Consider the following 22,287-nt stretch of genomic DNA (forward strand, 5'->3'; position numbering starts at 1 on the left):
GTAGAGAACTTTACCCCTCATGCATAAGTTACACCACCAAAAACCCCACTATTTAAACCAAATAATGTGATCTAGGAAATACACAACATCTACAATCACAACGATATAGATTTATTTCCCCTTACAACATTATCATAAATTGATCAATGCATTCATAATAATACCAACATGAACACTAAATCACCAATATAACATTTATATCATAGTAGTTAAGTCCTTATTACAATTCCATCACACCAAACAACATCAATTCATAATAACACTATAACAACCAATGTGATAACCACACCTATATTCCCTTAAACGAAATCATGTTCAACCCATTAGCTCTACACCGTATGTCAATTTAAGACAACTTGTGTTTATCCAACCATCATCATAAATGTATGTCAACTTTCATACTTCACCGTATCATTCTTGTTTATCAAAACAAGATGATTCTAGTGGTACTCCACTGCAGTTTTGGACATGTCTCCCATGTTCCCAACTGTTCACCCCAACACTAAACTCAACATGAGTCGAAACCCTTCGGGCAAGACCTCCATCCCTTTCTACCCTCTCGCAAGAGGAAAAAGCAACACTCGAATCTCAGTCCCTTCTAGCGCCCCTCCAGGACTAAGAGACTTATCTCTTCCACCGCTACTTAAAGACGAAGAGATCCACCTTTCTACCCTCTCGCTAGAGGAAAGGTGACTACCTTTCTACTCCTCGAAAGAGAAAAGAACAAGACTCGAATCTTAGTCCCTTCCACCGTCCATCATGGACGAAGAGACCCATCTCTTCCACTGCCCTCATGGACGAAGAGACTCATCTCTTCCACTGCCTTTTAAAGACGAAGAGATTCATTTCTTTTACCGCATTTTAAAGACGAAGAGATCCACCTTTCTACCCTTCCGCAAGAGGAAAAGTGACTACCTTTCTACCCCCTCGAAGAGGGAAAGAGCAGCACTCAAATCCTAATCCCTTCCACCACCTATCATGGACGAAGAGACCCATCTCTTCCACTACCCTCATGGACGAATAGACTCATCTCTTCCACCGTCTTTTAAAGATGAAGAGATTCACCTTTCTACCCCCTCGAAAGAGGAAAGGTCACTACCTTTCTACCCCTCACAAGAGGAAAGGTGACTACCTCTCTACCCCCTCGCAAGAGAAAAGGTACAACCTCGAATTAACTAAGTATAGCCAGAAAATCATACTTAAAACATACCCACCATCACACCATATGGTTGGTTCAAACCGTGACTCTCTCACTAAGCTAATCAATTATAACAGAAAACCATTATCGTGCTTCTCGTAACCCATCCTCTTCCCCTGCCTCACACAGGTGAAAGAGAGACCCTAACTTTAAGGGTATCACCACCACCATGCTGGATCACTTCCTACTCTTAAACAACATCACGTAAGAATGGATAATAGATTATCATCCCAAATAATCAACTATTTCCGAAATCACACTCAAAACCAACGCATAAATAATCGATTCGTAGAGTATTTTTTACTCCAAAGAGAATTTTAAAACATACACAAGAATCAAATAAAACACTAAGCCCTACATAAAAACAACTTATTACAAAAACTTTTATACATAATACAAGTCTTCATAAAAATCCTCTTACAAAATAAACATTTGAGACTTAATATGTATATCATCAAAACTTTTATGCTTCAAAACTTTTATGCTTCAAAAGGTTGTTATCAATTACAGTGCTTCTATTTTTTATTTTTTTGGGTAACGTTCTATTTATTTATTTATAGTAAGGTTTATTTCAACCGTTTCAATATACATCAAATCTCTTGTTTTGAAAGTATGATAAAATATATAAATACTCTAGTAAACATTTTTAATATTATTTTTAATCTTTTATATTATGCTAGTTAATATCCTTAGTTAGTCATTGTCTAGTCTATTTTATTGCACTGAATTATGTTGATACTCATAATTGACTTTCATGAAATACAATCAAGAAACAATTTCCTTCCCGAAACTAATTCTTGTAGATTTTTGTAGAATGAATTTACACCGATAAAGGAAAAAAAACATTTGAATTTTCTGTATCAAGTTTGGTGGTTAGAATGGAGCTAAATAAAAGTTCCACATAGATTGGATCAAACGACTGCTCTTAAAACTAAAGTTACTTCTTGATCTTCCAGTTATGGGATGTGCGGGGTCCGCTTGCGATGCCTTCATAGTAGTGTGAATCAAGTTTTCCTTTATTCCAAGCTTTGACAAAATCTGTAAACAACTCACGTGCTGACTCGGACAACAGATCAGAGAAAAACACATTTTTCTCTTCCTTTAGCCAGGCAGCGAACTCATTATTCTTTGCAAAATAGTCATCCTTTGACAATTGTAGGAATTCCTACATCCAAAGTAGCCAAGATGAAACCTAAATACCAATGAATCAATATATAAATAATTTCAATAACTACTCCTATCAACTAAAAGCACATAACTTGATCAATATAAGCCAATTGACAAGATATCAGTTTCAGCCTTATAATAGAAGGCCAGGACGTATGTTGAATAGAGTGGTCAATCCTAAAAGTTATCAATAATTTGATAATTATACAATTCAACTAAATAAAGTCATTAAAATAAGGGAAACAAACACTGTTGGACTGTTAGACGTTGCAGCATTAACCTTTTTTTTTCTACATTTGTTTCTCTTTCTAATAATATAAAAGCTTTCCCTACAACATAACAGTGAAATTTTGTAGAAAAAACAATGCGGTAAAATGTGAGGGTAGAAGAATAAATTTAATAGAAACAACTCTTGAAATGAAAAGCATAAATGAAAAAAATGAAAGGGTGAGGTCCCAGATACAACTTGATAGTAATACAATGTTATTTTGCATGTAGCACAACTAATGATATTGGCAATACAACTTACCGTATGGGCATCACCTTTTCTATGCTTGTTTCTGCGCTTATCTTTCGACTTCCCTGAAATAACAACAAACTGTGGATTTAATTTGCCATGAAAAAGAAACCCATTTGAAAAAGGGGAGTAAATTAACCAGAACTCTAGTCGATAAAACAACCAAAGTTAATGCTCATCTAACATAATATTAAGCAATAATGACTGGAAAAATCGTAACAGAGAGGAAGAATATGACCATCTTCACTTCACTTGGGTTAAAATGTAGGCATTCAACTATTTAGAAAGAAAATATTTCTAAGAAAAATTTCTAGTTTTCTCACCATTCATCAGCGGAGCAATTGTTTTACGGAGAGTTACCAAGCTATGAGAAACAAATTTTAGCCAAAATTTGTTTTCTTAAAAATTGAAGCATTTTTTAAGAAAAGGTGATGAAGTACCATACACATACAGCAGCACTACGTAGAGCCACTGATACCAATAATTCGTGCGTTGTTTCTCTCAAAAATCAATTTGGCAAATTCAACTCAAACACATACAATATTAACGTAGGACAAACCGCACACATGGCAGGAAGAAAGATCTTTGGAACGCTTAAAAATAATAAGGAATATGGAAGAAGTAAGGGTGATATACTAAGAAATGAGGAATAAAAGTAAAAGAAGAATCAATAAACAACTTCGATCATAAATTCAGTTTTGCAAATCCCTAAGAGCAATGGTCAATAAATCATGATATACAAAGTTTTTATTTGAAAGTGTTAGGATATAGGATGATAGAATAGATGGGTTTAGAAGTTAAGGGTATGGGGGTGTCGGTTTTAAAGGGTGGAGCGGGTCAGAGTTGCTATAAATAGAGCTTTTGTAACTCTATAGGGGGTATCGAATATACTGTGTAAAGTCAGGCATTTTAGCTTGTAGAGAGGGGTTATGCCCTCAGCCAAGGAGGTTATGCTCCCAACTCATTCTTGTAAAGAGGTCTCTTTTACTGTGAATAATACAAAAAACCCATTTTTTCTTTCTGTCTCCATCTTTTGATTGAGTTCTTGTTGGATTCCAAATCCAGGAACCTAACAAATTGGTCCGACCTGCCGTTTCGAAGTGAAAGGGTGAAGGATCAAGAAGTAATCAAGAAACTGCCGGATCCGAATTGGGTGTGAAGCAAAGATGGAGGGGAGCACAAAGAGACGATTGGAGCCTCTGGAGATTACGATGGAAGGGATGCAGGCGGAATCCGCCACACTGCGTCAGGACTTGCAAAAATTAATGAGGATAATGGGGGCGCAAGCTTACAACAACGAAGAACAATCAGGTGGAAGTCAGATTTCCGTAAATGACAACCAGTGACGACGCGATGAGGATATTGGAGTGAGCATGGATGGCGATCATCCGGAGGGGCAGAATAAATGGTGGAAGAGGGGTGAATTACCCACTTTCGAAGGGTTGGACCCGTTAAACTAGATCAATAGGGCGGAGAAGTTTTTCAAGTTTCAAGGAGTAGCGGAGGAGGAGAAAGTGCGACTCGCGTACATAAGCATGGAGGGCAGCGTGGGTTACTGGTTCAGAGCCTGGAAGGAGAAAGCCAAGAATCGTTCTTGGGATGGTTTGAAGGAAGCCCTGGTGATAAGGTTTGGAACCTACATTGAGCGTTTGGCAACATATAAACAAAAGGGGACGGTGAACGAGTCTGTACAAGACCTCAAGATTTTGGCGGGGAGCGGGTCAGAAGACGAGTCATTTGGGGGACGAACACGAGGAGCGGTTACCGAGCGGTACGAGGCCAAGTACTGTAGACCAGACCGATTGGGATTAGCCGAGCGGTCCGAGACCTATTCCTATAACCCATGCCGATTGAAAGTTACCGAGCGGTTAGAGGCCGATTGCCATAATCCAGGACAATCGTTCGGTCCAGGCCATAAGTGGCCAGAAAAGAGTCGAGGGACGTTTATTTTGGGGGAGGATGAAGAGGTGGAGACTGAGGAAGCTGAGACCGAAATAGACCGGAAGCAGATGGAGATGTCCGCTTTCTCGGCTGGAGGCCTCACTCAGCCAAAAATGATAAAGCCGAACGGTTTGATAGGGGGTCGAACGGGTATGGTTTTGACCATTAAAGGACGAAACCGAACGGTGTTGCCCATTATAGGACGAAACCAAACGTTGTTGACCAATATAGGACGGAACCGAGCAGTATTGACTAGGGTGTTCAATCAAGGAGGGAAGAAGGTATTCAGCAAGGCGGATCCAACACTAGCTAGAAGGTGGGGGGAGCCAGAAGCTTTGTTAAAAATAAAGGAAGTAGGACCGTGGACCTTGGTGTGGGATTTGGGGGTGATAGGAAGGAAAGAGGAAGAATGGAAGATAGTGGAGGAGGAATTGCCACCACCTAAGCCTCCCGACCTGAATTGGTGGGCAGTAGCCTGTGGATTTCTTCAGATGATAACAAGATGATGAAGAGGAGCCAAGAGACCAAATTTTACGGTTCCAACCTTGAGGACAAGGTTGTTCTGCAGCGGGGTGTAATGTTAGGATATAGGATGATAGAATAGATGGGATTAGAAGTTAAGGGTATGCGGGTGTCGGTTGTAAAGGGGGGAGCGGGTCAGGGCTGCTATAAATAGAGCTCTTGTAACTCTGTAGAGGGTATCGAATATACTTTGTGTAAAGTCAAGCATTTTAGCTTGTAAAGAAGGGTTATGCCCTCAGCCAGGGAGGTTATGCTCCCAACTCATTCTTGTAAAGAGGTCTCTTTTACTGTGAATAATACAGAAAACCCATTCTTTCTTTCTGTCTCCATCTTTTGATTGAGTTCTTGTTAGGTTCCAAACCCAGGAACCTAACAGAAAGCATGGTAATTAATGCATTGATAACATTAAATGTTACATTTTGAAATAGACTTACCATTTTAAATTTCCTAATGGTTGCTGATAGCACCAAACACAGAAATAGAGACAAAGGTAAAATAATTTGTCATTGCTCACTCTGTCTAAACGGAACATAGGAAAAGAAAAAAAAATTGTACAGGTCATATACTCTGACCTCACTCCCAATTTCCCAAAATTTCCCAAACCCCCTACACGTGCTCCCCCTCTCCTCTATATTCTCCCTTTCCCTCTCCCTCCAAAACCGAGAAAGAATCTTTCTGTTAGGATCATAATAACTGGGTGTGTGCATATGGTCCCTAGAGAATGGGTTTCCAGTTCTTTCTTTTATAGACCTTAATGAACTTCCCTTTTTGCCCTTTTTCATTTAAACTTGTATTCGTATCAACTCCATCCTCCATAATTTTTACCTTGTCCTCAAGGTGAAGTTCTGGAAAGTAATTTCCCATCTTTTGTAGATATTCCCATGAATCTTCACACGATGGCATACCCTTCCATTTCACTAACACCTCAGCATTTTCTCCCTCTCCTCCCCTAACTGCTTAAATCTCTTCTGGTTGCATTTCCAACTCCCAATTTTCAATTATACACAAAGGAAGTGGTTGCACTGTTACTTTTGTTGACACAATTGGCTTTAATAAAGAAAGATGAAAAACTGGATGGACCTTGCTTCCTTCTGGCAACTTCAATTTATAAGCTACCTCTCCCACTCTTTCAATGATTTCACAGGGCCCATAATATCTCTTACACATCTTTTGATTAATTCTCTTGGCTAATTTTTTTAGCTTATAAGGTTGGATCTTCAAGTAAACCCAATCCCTTATCTTGAATTCCATCTTTCTTCTATGTTTGTCTGCCTGTTGCTTCATGTGGTTTTGAGCTTACAATAAGTGGTCTCTGAGTTCAGTTAACATCTCATTCCTCTCTTGTAACATGGAGGTCACTTCTTCCATGGGAGAGACTGGCACATCTCCTCGTACCACCAGAGGGGGATCTCGCCCATAAAGGGCCCTGAAAGGAGTCATTTTTGTAGCTTCATGGTAATTGGTATTGTACCAAAACTCAGCCCAACTCAACCATCTATGCCACTATCAGGTTTTGTCCTTGTCATGCATGAGATAAGTCTCCAAGAAACTATTCACCACCTTTGTTTGACCATCCGTTTGAGGATGGTAAGCTGAGCTAAATTTTAATTTAGTCACGACCAATTTGAACAACTTTGTCTAGAAAGAACTCATGAAGACCTTGTCTCTATCTGAAACAATTGATTCTGGAAATCCATGAAGTTTTACCACTTCCTTTAAGAACAGTTCAGCAACTTCTTTAGCACTATAAGGGTGTGCTAAGGCTAAAATATGTGCATATTTGGTGAACCTATCCACCACCACTAGAACTGTATCCATTCCTCCCGACTTAGGTAATCCCCCCACAAAATCCATGGATATGTCCGTCCAAATTTGTTTGGGAGTTGGAAGAGGTTGTAGCAACCCTGCTGAACTAAAAGTTTGATACTTATTTCTTTGGCAGGTCTCGCATCCTCTTACATAATCTTGGAACATCTTCCTTATTCCCTCCCAATAGAATAGGTTAGATATTCTTTTGTAGGTCCTGAAAAATCCGGAGTGACCACCTATGGCAGTATCATGGAATTCCTTCAAGATAGATTTGATCTTTGGAGAGTGTTTAGGAATGACCAACTTATCTTGGTAATATAACTTACCCTTTTGCACCTTATACTCTAGATGGTTCCCTTCATTCACTGTCACCTCTTGGAGGATCTTCCTCAGTTTATCATCATTCTCTACTTCAATCTCAAAGTCTTCCCATTCATTGAATTGAACTATGTTAATGGCTGAAAATTGCAGTTTTCAAGATTAAACATTTGTTGCCTTATTTTCCAGCCCTGTTTTGTATCTTATTTCAAAGTCGAACCACATAAGCTTGGATATCCACTTGTGTTATCCCTCTCCCATTAATTAGCCAAGAATTTTAGATTCCTTTGATCTGTGTGCACAGCTTCTCTCCGATTAGCTTATGGGGGGTGTTTGTCACACGTCACCTTTCCGGTGTCGGAATCACATTGCGACACTGTCGTTCGTCTCATCGAACCTCCCTCTCTCCGTTCTGAACCTCCATAGCAGCCATGGTAAATAATTGGGAAATCCTAATTTCTCTCCAAAACCCTAAAATTAAAAATCCCTAAATCTCTTTTTGATTTCGTTCTGCAAGCAATTCCAAGGAGACCTTCGTCATATTTTTCCTGTTCTCACCCTGTGAATGTTTCTAGGGTGGAAGAAAGTAATTCAGTTTGGAGTCACTAGCGAGAAATGCAGTCCCCGCAAACTTCATATAATATCTCTTAGGAAGTTCTCACTTCTTCTTTACTCTCTCGTAGATTAACCTCTTTCCCTTCTGTTTTAAGGTTGTGAAGATCTAAATGAGTTGAGGATGTGTTTAAGTTTCCCTTTTTTTGATTGGTGATGGAGAAAATTGGAGTTAATGGTGTTTCCTAAATTGGATGAAGGTATAGATATTATGAAATTGAACAATAATCTCTTGGTGAATGGAAGTGAAGATGGGATGAGAGAAGTGTGTTTAGCTTTGCATATTGTAGCAGTTGTGATGTTCCTGATGGCTTGTGTCATTTATTTACAAGTCTCCCAAGAGAGTCGGTGCTATCAGCTTGTTAACACCAAGGAATTTCAACACCAAAGTCATGGGTTGAAGGTTGCTAATGGCATGAGGGGGAGTCTATTTCTGGCAAGATTCAGAATCTTAGTCAAACAATTTCACCAGCCCCTTGTCAGATCTGTTTTTAGATGTTTTGATGAATAAAGGACACCATTATGACCTTCCACTTTCACAGTTGGTCATTAGCACGCCGTCATTTCCGTCGTTCGTCGTGAGGTGAGTATGTTTCAACCACTACAAGCCCCATCCTTACTTGATGGCAGTTTGGAATTTATCTATTCCAAGCTTGGTACATACAATTTGTATGCTCCAACTTGAGGGGGAGTGTTAAAATATTTACCCTATTTATAATCATTATATTGTGTCTATGGTTTATCTATTTATCATGATTATATTGTGTCTAGGGTTACCCTACTTATCATATACTCTTGTATCAGTTTATTCTTATAAATAGAAGATTATGAGAGGATCAATTAAGCCTCTAGAATTATTTTACATTTTCAATCTCAAGTCTCTCTTAAAGTTGTCAATACCTATCTCACTTAAGCCCAATGACTATCTTTTTCCTTGTTGTAAATTAAGATATCATAAAATAATACAAGGGTAAGCCTTCTCAAATATGGTTGCAAAACTTGATTCATGAGAGCTTGGAAGGTCGAAGGGTGGTGAGTCCAAATGGCATCACCAAAAACTCATAATGGCAATATAATGGGCCAATAAGGTTGGTCTAGGGAGATTATCAACATCCAGGAGAGAGATGCAAGGCTAAGAGTATCAGCAAGAGCCTTCATAGAATGAGCATTTCCTATTTCCACCTTGAAGGCAATATAGAATTTCAAAGGGCAAGTATTCTTAGGACGTATAAGGAGGATTGAATAAGGACAACTGTTAGCCAATTACTTCGTCAGTTATTTACTCAAACTATTTAGTAAAAATGGTTTGGTTAGATAAATAGGAAAATCAGATTGGGGAAAGTATTCGGTAAATCAGATTGAGGAAGGTATTCGGTACATCATATTGCCCTTTTTCATGTGGTCCCCAAACTTTATAAATGAATTAATATAGTCATTTTAACTCAATTTCATTAAATGTTTTTAACATGTCAAACGTGTTTCTCAAATGACATTGAAATGAGAATGATAGGACTCCTAATAAGGATCATAAGGTGAGAAGTGAACATGGGTTTGTTACTCAGCAAGGAACAATTATAGAAGGAACAGTTAGGCCCAAAATATGGAATATTTATGTCAGAAGAAAGAACGTGGGGTTAGGAAAAGAAAGAGTGAGCAGTTAGTTAGGATGGGGAATGACGTGTCAAGAATCTTTGGGATGGGGGAATGACATGTCAAGAATCTTGGGATGGGGAAATTCTATTATAAGAGAGAACGGAGAGTGTGAATGGGTAAGGAGTAGGAAGTTGAGTCGCTTAGGAGGGAAGTAATCCTCTAGAGGAGTCTAGTGCTCTGGGTTGCCTTGTTGCTGTAGAGCTATCAACTCAATAAACATTTTACTTCATAATATTCTAAATAATACTGTTAGGATATTTATCCTATTTTATCATCATTATAGTGTGTCAAGGGTTACCCTATTTATCATGTTTATATTGTGTCTAGGATTACCCTATTTATCATGATTATATTGTGTCTAGGGTTACCCTATTTATCATGTATTTGTGTATCAATTTATTCTTATAAATAGAAGATTGTGAGAGGGATCAATCAAGCCCTCAAGAATTATTTCTTTTCAATCTTAAGTTGGTATCAGAGCGGGTCGATCCCGCTCTGGTTTCTGTCTCGTAATATATATCTGTCCGGCGCCATAGTTCTTCGTCGCCCGCTGCTGCCCGCCGCTGCCCGCCGCTGCCCGCCGCCGGCCACCGTCAACCGCCGGTCACCGTCGCCGCCGCCGGCCACCGTCCGGCCACCGTCAACCGCCGGTCACCGTCGCCGGCCACCGTCCGGCCACCGTCTCCGCCGGCCACCGTCGTCCGTCGCCGGCCGCCGTTCACCGCCCGCCGTTGCCGGCCACCGTCGTCCATCACTGTCACAGTTTCCTTCGTCTAAACCCTTAGGGTTTTTTTGTTCCTCGCTAGTACTCTTTGTCTTCTTCAGAGATGGCGTCTGGCAGTACTCTTTCCTTCTCTGGAAGTCCATCAATTACCTCCGAGAAGCTAAATGGAAAAAATTATCTATCATGGTCTGCTGCTGTTGAAATGTGGTTCCTTGGCCAAGGGCATTATGACCACCTTGAGCGAGATGGAAGCCATGTGCCTACTGAAAAAGCTGATCAGTGGAAACAAGCAGATTTCCAGTTGTGTACCCTGTTATGGCAATCAGTGGAACCCAAACTTCTTGTATCTTTGAGGGCTTTCAAAACTTGTCACTCCTTTTGGAAGAAAGCCCAAAGCATTTATGCCAACGATATTCAACGTCTCTATGACACTACGAACAAGCTTGCATCTCTTAAAATGGCAGACCATGATATGGTGTCCTTCATGGCTGAAGCCCAATCTGCTGTCGAAGAACTTAGGATGTTTTTGGAAGTAGATCCATTAGAGGATATCAAAAAGAAACTAGACAAATTTTACATGGTGTTGATCCTTCGTGCCCTACATCCCGATTTTGATCATCTCAGAGATCAACTTCTAACTAGTCATGAGGTTCCCTCTATGGAAACATTGACCACTCGCCTTCTGCGTGTCCCGGTATCTCAAACTCAAGAAGCGCATGAACTAGTGGAACCATCTGTCATGGTTGCCACACGAGGAAGAGGAGGACGTGGCACTAGAGGAGGAGGACGAGGAGGTCGGGGACGTACTCAATGCACATATTGTAAAAGGATGGGTCATACTCAAGAGAATTGCTACTCCTTACATGGTTTCCCTTCCAAAACCGCCAATATTTCGAAGACTGAAACTTCCACTTCGAAAACTGAAACCTCCACTTCTATGTTTTCTGAGGATGAATATCAAGAGTATTTAAGGTTAAAGTCTAACAGCTTGGCACAACCATCTCAATCTCCCAATACATCAACAGCCTGCGTTTCTCAATCTATGGAATGTCAAAATTCATGGGTAATTGACTCAGGTGCTTCTGATCACATTTCTGGTAATACCTCTTTGTTCTCATCTATTTCCTTTCGAGAAAAACCTCATTTCATAACCCTTGCAAATGGATCTAAAACTTCTTCCAAAGGAGTCGGTCATGTTTCTTTGTCTCCCTCCCTCAATCTCAACTCAGTCCTTTTTGTCCCTAATTGTCCTTTTAATTTAATTTCCTTAAGCCAGTTGACTAAAATGTTAAATTGTTCAATAACCTTTGATCATAAATCTTTTGTTATACAGGAGCGTGGTTCGGGGAGACAGATTGGAGAAGGATATGAAGCTGGCGGATTATACCATTTTGGATCTCGTCCAAGGGTGTCTTGTGTTGCTGCTCCTAATCCTAAAGTGCTACATGATCGACTTGGCCATCCTCATTTGTCCAAATTAAAAAAGATGTGTCCTGAACTTAGTGGTCTCCAAACTTTAGAATGTGAGTCATGTCAATTAGGAAAACATGTTAGATCTTCCTTTCCTAAAAGGTCTCAATCAATATGTAATTCTAGTTTTTCCATCATCCATTCTGATATATGGGGACCTAGTCGTATCTCCTCCTTTGGTTTTAGATATTTTGTTACCTTTATTGATGAATATTCAAGATGTACTTGGGTTTATCTTATGAAAAATCGTTCTGAATTGTTAGTTATCTTTACATCCTTTTTGAATGAAATCAAGAATCAATTTGGTCAAGTAATCAAAATATTAAGAACTGATAATGCAAAAGAGTATTTCTCATCCTCCTTTTCTGCCATCTTGAGTTCCCATGGTATCTTACATCAGTCTACTTGTCCTCATACACCACAACAAAATGGTATAGCAGAACGAAAAAATAGACACTTGGTTGAAACTGCTCGTACCCTTTTGCTTGGTGCCCATATTCCTGTCCATCACTGGGGGGATGCCATCTTAACTTCATGTTATCTTATTAATAGGATGCCCTCCTCCTCTCTTGATAATAAAGTCCCTTTCTCCATTTTGTTTCCTAATGATCCTCTCTTTCATACATCTCCCCGAGTGTTTGGCTGTGTATGTTTTGTTCATGACATGTCTCCAGGTCTAGACAAACTCTCCGCTCGCGCTCTCAAATGTGTCTTCTTAGGCTATTCTCGACTTCAAAAAGGATATCGGTGTTACTCTCCTGAAACTAAGAAGTATTACATGTCTGCCAATGTCACATTCTTTGAACAGACTCCTTACTTCTCTCCATCTGTTCAGGATGTTTCTATCCTCCAGCAAGTCCTTCCTATTCCAATGGCTGAGTCAAATAGCTCCACTGTCTCTGTCATTCCAAGTCTTGATCACAATCCTTCTACACCTGTTTCTCCACATACTGAGATCATCCCACACAGGGCCTCAATGGATAGTCCACCTCCCCAAGACAATGGTGAATCTCCTACTTCAGATTCTTCTCCCTCGTCACCTCCTCCCACGCCTCCTGGTGCAAATGATTCAGCATGGCCTATTGCCCTCAGAAAAGGTACTCGTTCCACTCGGAACCCTCATCCCATTTATAATTTTCTAAGCTATCATCGATTGTCGCCCTCCTATTTTTCTCTTTTATCCTCAGTGTCCTCTGTTGTTATACCCAAGAATGTGAAAGAAGCACTTGATCATCCTGGATGGCGACAAGCTATGATTGCAGAAATGCAGGCTCTTGACCACAGTAATACTTGGGAGCTGGTGCCCCTTCCCCCAGGAAAAAAGGCGGTTGGTTGTCGATGGGTGTATGCAGTTAAAGTTGGCCCTGATGGTGAAATTGATCGGCTCAAAGCTCGGCTTGTTGCCAAAGGTTACACTCAGGTTTATGGTCTTGATTATTGTGACACTTTCTCTCCTGTAGCCAAGATGACTACTATTCGTCTCTTCTTTGCCATGGCAGCCATTCGTCACTGGCCACTTCATCAATTGGATATCAAGAATGCCTTCCTACATGGTGATCTTGAGGAAGAAGTTTATATGGAGCAACCTCCTGGGTTTGTTGCTCAGGGGGAGTCTGGTATGGTATGCAAATTGCATCGATCTCTATATGGCCTTAAGCAATCCCCACGTGCTTGGTTTGGAAAGTTTAGCTCCATTGTTCAAAAATTTGGGCTAAAACGCAGTGAAGCAGACCATTCAGTTTTTTATTGTCATTCTTCTCTCGGGAAATGTGTTTACTTAATAGTATATGTTGATGATATTGTCATTACAGGAAATGATGCTGTTGGAATATCTCAACTAAAAGAGTACTTGTGTAGACATTTTCAAACCAAGGATCTTGGAAGTCTCAAATACTTTTTAGGCATTGAAGTAGCGCAATCAAAAGATGGAGTTGTAATCTCCCAAAGGAAGTATGCTCTTGATATATTACAAGAAACAGGCATGATTGATTGTAGACCGGTAGACAGTCCCATGGACCCAAACCAGAAATTAAGGACAGAAGAAGGTGAATTATTCTCCGATCCAGAGAGGTATAGGAGGCTGGTTGGCAAACTGATTTATCTCACTATTACAAGGCCAGATTTATCCTTTGCAGTTGGAGTGGTTAGTCAGTTCATGCAGGCTCCATGTGTTGACCATTGGAATGCTCTCATTCGCATTCTAAGGTATGTAAAGAAGGCTCCCGGGCAAGGATTGTTATATGAAGATAAAGGAAGCATTCATGTCTCTGGGTATTGTGATGCAGATTGGGCAGGTTCACCTATTGATAGACGGTCTACAACAGGATATTGTGTTTTTCTGGGAGGAAACATTATTTCATGGAAAAGTAAGAAACAGAATGTAGTAGCTCGATCAACCGCGGAAGCCGAGTATAGGGCAATGGCATCATTAACATGTGAACTTATATGGGTGAAACAATTCCTTCAAGAGCTTAAATTTTGTGACATCCATACTATGAAGATGTATTGCGACAATCAAGCTGCTCTCCACATTGCATCAAATCCAGTGTTTCACGAGAGGACTAAACATATAGAAATTGATTGTCATTTTGTTCGTGAAAAGTTGTTGACCAAAGAAATATGTACTGAGTTTATTGGGTCAAACGATCAACTCGCAGATGTATTGACTAAGTCATTAAGGGGTCCTCGGATTGAGTTTATTTGTTCCAAGCTTGGTACATACAATTTGTATGCTCCAGCTTGAGGGGGAGTGTTAGGATATTTATCCTATTTTATCATCATTATAGTGTGTCAAGGGTTACCCTATTTATCATGTTTATATTGTGTCTAGGATTACCCTATTTATCATGATTATATTGTGTCTAGGGTTACCCTATTTATCATGTATTTGTGTATCAATTTATTCTTATAAATAGAAGATTGTGAGAGGGATCAATCAAGCCCTCAAGAATTATTTCTTTTCAATCTTAAGTAATACAAACTTGGATATTCAGTTATTTCTTGGTTTTTATCATTGGTCTGACCTGTCGAATCCCGAGAAGAGCTAGCATTGTTGTCCATGCCACCCAAAATGTTTGACCAAGAAGCATTAGAGGAGAGATTGTTAGCGATGGAAGTGTCAGTACAAGAGACGTTGGGGCAATTTCGCCAATTAATGTTGGAAGAGTTTACTAAGTTGCATAAAGAGCAAGTGGGAGATCATCGAGAATCTCCATTTTCAGATATGGATTCAGGGGCAGAGTATAGGATGGCAGCAAAGAAGTTGGAATTGCCATCATTTGATGGCATTGACCGTGTGGGATGGATTACGAGGGCAAAGACATATTTTGAACTGCACAGCTCTATAGAGGAAGTGAAGGTCCGATTATCCAAATTGAGTATGGAAGGTGCAACCACTCATTGATCAATCTTCTACAAGAAGCAAAAGTGGGGTTGTCGTGGAACAAGTTAAAAAGTGAGTTGATCGGTCGTTATGGTGGTTGTACTAGCGATAATCCTTTCGAGCAGTTAAAAGATTTGTCGCAGACAGGTGGCATAGACAAGTAACTAACGGAGTTTGAGTACATCTCGTCTCAAGTATCGCGCTTACCAGAGGAGCAATATCTTGGCTATTCTATTGGAGGATTGAGATCAGAGATTCGGCGGAGGGTTCGCACCTTCAACCCTGTGAATCGTCTCCAAGCCATGCGCCTGGCTCGTGTGGAAGCAGAATTGCAAGGAGAGGGATTTTAGCATGGAGGAGGAGTATGTGGTTGGAAAAAGAAATCGACATTGGGGTACGGGTCAGGGAGAGAAGTTTTGGCCTGGATCGAGTCAAGGCCCAAATTTAAGGAGAATAGGAGTTTGATTAGGCCCAACATAGGACACACAGACTAAACCCTTATTGGTAGGGAGTTCGAGCCCTCACGAGTCACGCTCTGTGACACAACAAAGCAGTCGAGTGTCTGGTGATCGTTTTCTAGCCACTGACTGGAATCGCGACACCAAGCATTTGCCTTATTCTGAATTGATGAACAGGAAAGCTCAGGGGCTTTGTTTTAGATGCAGTGAAAAATACCACCTTTGCATTGATGCACGGAGCGGCAACAGCGAATGGTGGTGTCAATTGACAACAAAACAGTAAATGAAGCAAGGGAGGTTATCGCGAGTGAGATGCGAGAAGAGGAAGATGATCGTACCTTGGAGTGTGGTTTTATGGGGTGGTCGGAAGCGCCCTTCAACTCTGCCCATAGAGGGTCGTTTCAATAAAGTAACCCTGGGAATGTAGATTGATAGTGGGGCCAGTCACAATTTCATCTCTCCAAATTGAGTGGCTGCTCTAGAGATTAAAGTGGACAAAAGAAAACTAATTTGGATGCGTCTAGGAGATGGGCATAAGGTGTCTACTATGGGGAAATGTGAGAAGTTGAATGTTCAACTAGGAGAATTCTCTACTATGGTGGAGCCATATGTGTTGGAGTTGGCAGACATAGACATGATTTTGGGAGTTTCTTGGTTGTGAAGATTTGGGAAGGTTACTTTTGATTAGGAGGAGATCACTCCAAGTTTTTCTTTGGCTGGACAAATATCTAGAAAGAACAACGAGGTCAGAAACTGAGAAAACATGGACAGCAATATTGTCAATAATGTCCTTACAGAGTTTGGTGAAGGAGAATAATTTGGAAGAAAAGTCCACATTGAAGCAGAGTTTATCTAAGAAACAAGTTGGAGATATTCAACAGATTTTATTAGAATTTTCAGTTGTATTCCAAGAGCCACAGGGGCTGCCACCTTGCAGAGATGTGGTGCATTTAATTTCATTGCAGTTAGAAACGAAAGCAGTGAGTGTGCGACCATATCAGTATCCATATCAGTATCCATATCATCATAACGAGGAGATTGAAAAACAAGTTAGAGAGATGTTGAAACAAGGAATTATTAGACCCAGCTCTAGTGCTTTTTCCAACCCGGTAATTCTTGATAAGAAGAAAGACGGTTCTTGGCACATGTGCGTGGATTATAGAGAGTTAAATAAAGTCACAATTCCTAATAAATACCCAATTCCAGTGGTAGAGGAGTTATTAGATGAGTTACATGGCCTAACTTATTTTTCTAAACTAGACTTGAAATCCGGGTATCATCAAATACGCATGGCGGAGGAAGATGTTCATAAAACGGCTTTCAGAGCATATGAGGGTCACTATGAATTTTTAGTGATGCCATTTGGTTTGACAAATGCCCCTGCAACTTTTCAGTCTATTATGAATCAGAATTTTAAGCCTTACTTGCAGAAGTTTATATTAGTATTCTTTCATGACATACTAGTTTACAGTAAAGGATGGGAAGAGCATTTGAAGCACTTAATTATAGTGTTTGAGTTGTTGTGTGAATAATCTTTCATGGTTAATAGAAAAAAGTGTTTTAGGGAGTAGGCAAGTAGAATACTTGGATCATCTAATTTCTGAGCAAGGAGTTGCAGTGGATCCAGAAAAAATTAAAAGTGTGGTAAATTGGCCCATTTCTCATAATGTCAAGGGTGTGAGGGGTTTTTTGGGATTGACGAGGTATTACAAAAGTTTATTGCGGGTTATGGCAAGATTGCTAGGCCAGGCCCCTCACTGAATTGACGAAGAAGGTTGGATTCCATTGGGCCCCATAAACACATCACAGAAAATTTATATTGGACTGCTATGAAGAAGATGGTTCAGGAATTTGTTAAAGCGTGTGATGTGTGCCAATGACAGAAATATGAAGCAACGTCTCTAGCAGGATTACTTCAACCCTTGCCTATTCCGAATAGCATTTGGGAAGATATTTCCGTAGACTTCATTACGGGTTAACCAAAATCGAAACGGTTTAAAGCTATATTTGTAGTGGTGGATCGGTTGTCTAAATATGGCCACTTTATTTTGTTGAAACATCCTTACACTACAAGGAAGATTGCTTACTTGTTTGCTAAGAAAATTGTAAGACTTCATGGCATTCCACATTTGATTGTTAGTGATCGAGACCCTTTGTTTATGAGCCTCTTTTGGCAGGAATTATTTCGGTTATAGGGAACAACTTTGAAAATGAGTTATGCTTATCATCCTGAAACCGATGGTCAAACGAAAGTGGTAAACCGATGTTTAAAAGCTTATTTATGATGTTTTGTGTCGAAACAGCCCAAGAACTGGTCATATTGGGTACCTTGGGCAGAATTATGGTATAATGCTACTTTTCATGGATCGACAGGAAAGACTCCTTTCGAAATTGTTTATGGGAGAACACCACCAACATTAGTGTGCTTTACACAGGGAGAAACGCATTTCGACCATTGAATTATCACTTGTTGCTCAAATACAAATGAAGAAATTTGCAAACAGAAAACGTAGATTCATGCAGTTGGAGGTAGGAGAGTGGGTGTTTATCAAATTGCGACCACATGGACAGCTAACCATAGCTTAGCATATTAATCAGATGTTGGCACCTCGGTAATACGGGCTTATTCTAATAGTGGAAAAAATTGGAGAATTGTCTTATAAGGTGCAATTGTCGGAATTAGCCAAAGTACATCCAGTTTTTCACATTTCCCAATTTCCCAACTGAAAAAGGCTATTGGAAACCATGCACTAGAACCGACTTTACCAATAGAGTTCAGTCTTGAGGAGGAAGATAAGGAAAAGCCTGAGGCAATGTTAACAGCCAGGGAGCTTTCGGAGGGTGGTAACATCATCAAACAATGGCTGGTGAAATGGAAGGGGAGAATAGAGGAGGAGACAACCATGGAAGATGAGGTGCCACTGCAGAGTCAATTTCCTTCTTTCCGCCTTGAGGACAAGGTTGTTGTTGTAGGGGAAGTAATGATAGGACTCCTAATAAGGATCATAAGGTGGGAAGTGAACATGGGCCTATTACTCAGCAAGGAACAATTATAGAAGGAACAGTTAGGCCCAAATATGGAATGTTTATGTCAGAAGAAAGAAAGTGGGGTTAGAAAAAGAAAGTGAGAAGTTAGTTGAATGACGTGTCAAGAATTTGGGGATAGGGGAATTCTGTTATAGGAGAGAGAAGGGAGAGTGTGAAGGGGTACGGAGTAGGAAGTTGTGAGTCGGTTAGGGAGAGAGTGATCCTCTGGAGAAGTCTAGTGCTCCGGGTTTGCCTTGTTGTTGTAGAGCTATCAGCTCAATAACATTTTACTGCATAATATTCTAAATAATACAGACTTAAATATTCAGTTATTTCTTAGTTTTTATCAGAGAATGTGTCAAACAGTGTAAACAACTCAAATGCTAACATGAAACATGTTTGACACATCAAAAAAATTTAACATAATTCGGTTAAAAATGACTATATACATTCATTTTTAAAGTTTGGGTACTAAAGTGTATCAAAGTTTTGGATAAGAAGGAATTCCAATTTCGTGTCAAAGTTCAGGGACTAAACATATTTAAGAATTTTAATAATATTGCCAGTTTCCTGTCATAATGGCTATATAGTCAATAAAAAATATATCGTCAACATTTTCAAAGAGAAAGATAAGGAAATAGTGAAAAAATCTGCTGTGCAATGGCAATATAATTGGCCAATAAGGTGGGTTTCAAAGGCTAGGGAGATTACCAACATCCAGGAGAGAGATGCAAGGGTAGGAGTATCAGCAAGACCCTTCATAGAATGAGCATTTCCTATTTCCACCTTGAGGGCAATATAGAATTTCAAAGGGCAAGTATTGTTAGGATGTATAAGAAGAAGGACTGAATAAGGACAGCTATTAGTCAGTTACTCCATCAGTTATTTACTCAAACTATTTAGTAAAAATGGTTTGGTTAGATAAATAGGAAAATCAGATTGGGGAAGGTATTCGGTAAATTTTTTCACCAAGGTTCCATCCAAATTTCTACGTTCCTAGCAGGTAGTCACGTTTTATGGCTATACTTTGCCCTATTATAGTAGGAAATCAATTACCTATGGATACATGATTGAGAAATGCTTTCATTTTCCAAGACCAAATCAATTTAAATTTAAATTCGATCTGCTAAGTTATGTTATGAACTGGAGAATGGATGAGAGTTTTTCCTATTCATAAACCCATCAAACGGAAAGATGCCTAAAATTTATTTTACATTCAAAATACATAATAAATATTGACATGCCTTTCGGATTAGAACATTGAAGATTTCGGCATATAAAAAATTAGTGTCCATGGCCACTCGCTTCCTATTCTAACAGGCTTAGGCTTACGATCTCTCGATAACCTCCAAATCATGTTGACTGTAGATAACCCTTCCCTTTTTTTTCCTCTGATTGGAATTATACCATAACATGGAGATATGATCCTAATCTCTTAAATATACTAACACAGCCTATCATAGCCTAAGGTACTTTCAAAGCAATATTTCTTACACAATAATACAATATCAATGCTATTATATTCCGTTTATTTAAGATTTGAAACTAATACTGCCACCAAGGTTGAACTTGGATGTCCAATCCAGATAATCAGAACCCAAATATGCATGTATCTATGTCCTGCCGGCACTACAGTTAAGCAACAACAAAAGCCTTGTTCCACTAGATGAGGTTGACCACATGGATCATATGAAGTTTTTCGTCTAAGTTTAAGACCAAATTTAAAGACATTATTCAGTATAAGGTTCTTCTTAAAGACGTCCCCCAAATTCCCTCGTTGTCCCCCCTTCCCCTTTTGACATGACTAGAAGCCATGTTGGCTACTCTTTGGTGCTTTCAATGAGCTTCTCTATTCTTGCCCAAACCATTTTAATTGATTTTCCGCATTTTTTCCTCAATTGGTGCAACACCAATTCTTTTTAGAAGCAATACAGTGTTATCAACGTGCTGAAAGCTGATATTCCGCCATAAAACATGTCACTATAGCCAGAACGGCCTTAGCATACCTCCCTTCACAAATTGCCTATGGCAGTTGGCAAAAAATCTGCCTCACCATTCCACCACATGTCAAGGTGCCACCATTTAGGAATACAGATACTTTCATTTTGTATCTTGTCTTTCCTTGTGTGACCATGCATTCATCTTAACAATCTCATTTCTACTTTTTTTTTCTCTCTTAAAACCTTCACAGTTCTATCCACCAAAGTTAAGCAAAGGTTAAAAAGTAAAAGATATAAACCCTACTGACCCTTCTTATCAGATTTTTCTTTGGAATGCTTGCGAGATTTCTTGTCTTCCCTTGGCTCTTTCTTTTCCCTCTTCCGTTCCTTCTTCTCCTCATCCTCTACCGTTCTCTGCCTCTTGCTTCTCTTATCATCTGTCAATTAACCCCAAAATTAACAAACAACAATAACGATAAACGGGCAAACACAAAAACATGGATAAATAAGAACTAAATCCAAAGTTTTTCTTATTGCCCACTATTTTAAAGAATCCATGAATCAAATTTAGTTCCAATCCCAAAACATAGTTTGGATTTTTGCAGAAAGTGGAATGATGCATAGCGAGGGCAAGTCAAGTACCTTCTTCTCGTTGGAAGGGTGAAGTTCTTTTCGATTTCCTATCGCTTCCCATGATTTTTTTTTTCTTTTTCTGGCAAAATGTGATAACCAAATTGCTCACAGCGTCACTCAAAACCCGATCTCACAATTAGTGTGAAGAAAGAAAACCGCAAATATAAATTAACGCGTGTTTTATTTGGTTATTATGACAATCATGATGCTAACGTGGTATTTTGAGTCGGTGGGTTTCACCTGCCAAACAATTTAACCTATTTGGTCGCAATTGGTTCTCATCTTTAAAGTTTAAAAAATTTATAATTTTCATTTTTCTAAAATATACTTGTGTCTATTGTAAAATCCTAAAAATGACACCCGGAAAGGATAGATGTTTCAACCAAAAGAGATTTAACATTTTATAAAATTTTTCAAACCATAACTCATCTCATTTTCTCAACATCTAACCTCTACTACCTTTTCTTCTTCTTTTTTCTAGAAATTCTTGATCTCCTTTCATCTTTTTCTCAAACAGTCATCGTCTAAGCAATTTAGGAGTCAAGATCTTCAATCTCCACTGAATCAAAGTCTGGTTTAGAGTTGGTAAGTCTTGTTTTCTTATATTATTGTTAGATTCTGTAACTTTTAAACACATGCAAGCCAAGTTTCTGGTTGCATGTGTTTATTAGTATTCTTTTCCCAATTCTGACCACATTTTTGGTCCTTTGGTTGAACTCTTCTCATCAATCGGTGAGCTTTAGGTGCTTATAGAATTTATGAAATTGGGCACAAATTTCTGGAGGATAGAAGTTGTTCGGTCTGTTTGAGGTAAGGGAAGTTAGTAATTTAATTAACGTTTTCTGTATTGGAATTGGTTGTTTAAATGTATACCTGTATGATTAAAAGATTGGGTTGTTGATTTGTATGTATGATC

The 22,287-nt window shown here is 39.3% G+C and overlaps 1 protein-coding gene across 1 annotated transcript; it reads right to left on the bottom strand.

The window, feature by feature from the left end:
• Positions 1-1,958: 1,958 nt before the first annotated feature.
• Positions 1,959-21,595, bottom strand: SCI1 (splicing regulatory glutamine/lysine-rich-like protein). Its single transcript, XM_088091821.1, has 4 exons — positions 21,381-21,595; positions 21,047-21,175; positions 2,895-2,947; positions 1,959-2,363 (listed from the first exon to the last, which is right to left on the bottom strand). Exons 1-4 carry the CDS (start codon positions 21,430-21,432, stop codon positions 2,136-2,138), a joined length of 462 nt encoding a protein of 153 aa, XP_087947947.1. The 5' UTR covers positions 21,433-21,595; the 3' UTR covers positions 1,959-2,135.
• Positions 21,596-22,287: the final 692 nt, after the last annotated feature.

The sequence above is a fragment of the Vigna umbellata genome, chromosome 5 (assembly GCF_029865625.1).
Source record: "Vigna umbellata cultivar VRB3 chromosome 5, Vumbellata_1.0, whole genome shotgun sequence".
NCBI lineage: Eukaryota > Viridiplantae > Streptophyta > Magnoliopsida > Fabales > Fabaceae > Vigna > Vigna umbellata.

Coding starts and splice junctions, on each gene's coding strand:
- SCI1 (XM_088091821.1), bottom strand. CDS start 21,432: ATGGGAAGCGATAGGAAATCGAAAAGAACTTCACCCTTCCAACGAGAA. Junction 2,948..21,046: donor AGAAAAATCTGATAAGAAGG/GTCAGTAGGGTT, acceptor TTGTTATTTCAG/GGAAGTCGAAAGATAAGCGC. Junction 2,364..2,894: donor GAAAAGGTGATGCCCATACG/GTAAGTTGTATT, acceptor CTTTGGATGTAG/GAATTCCTACAATTGTCAAA.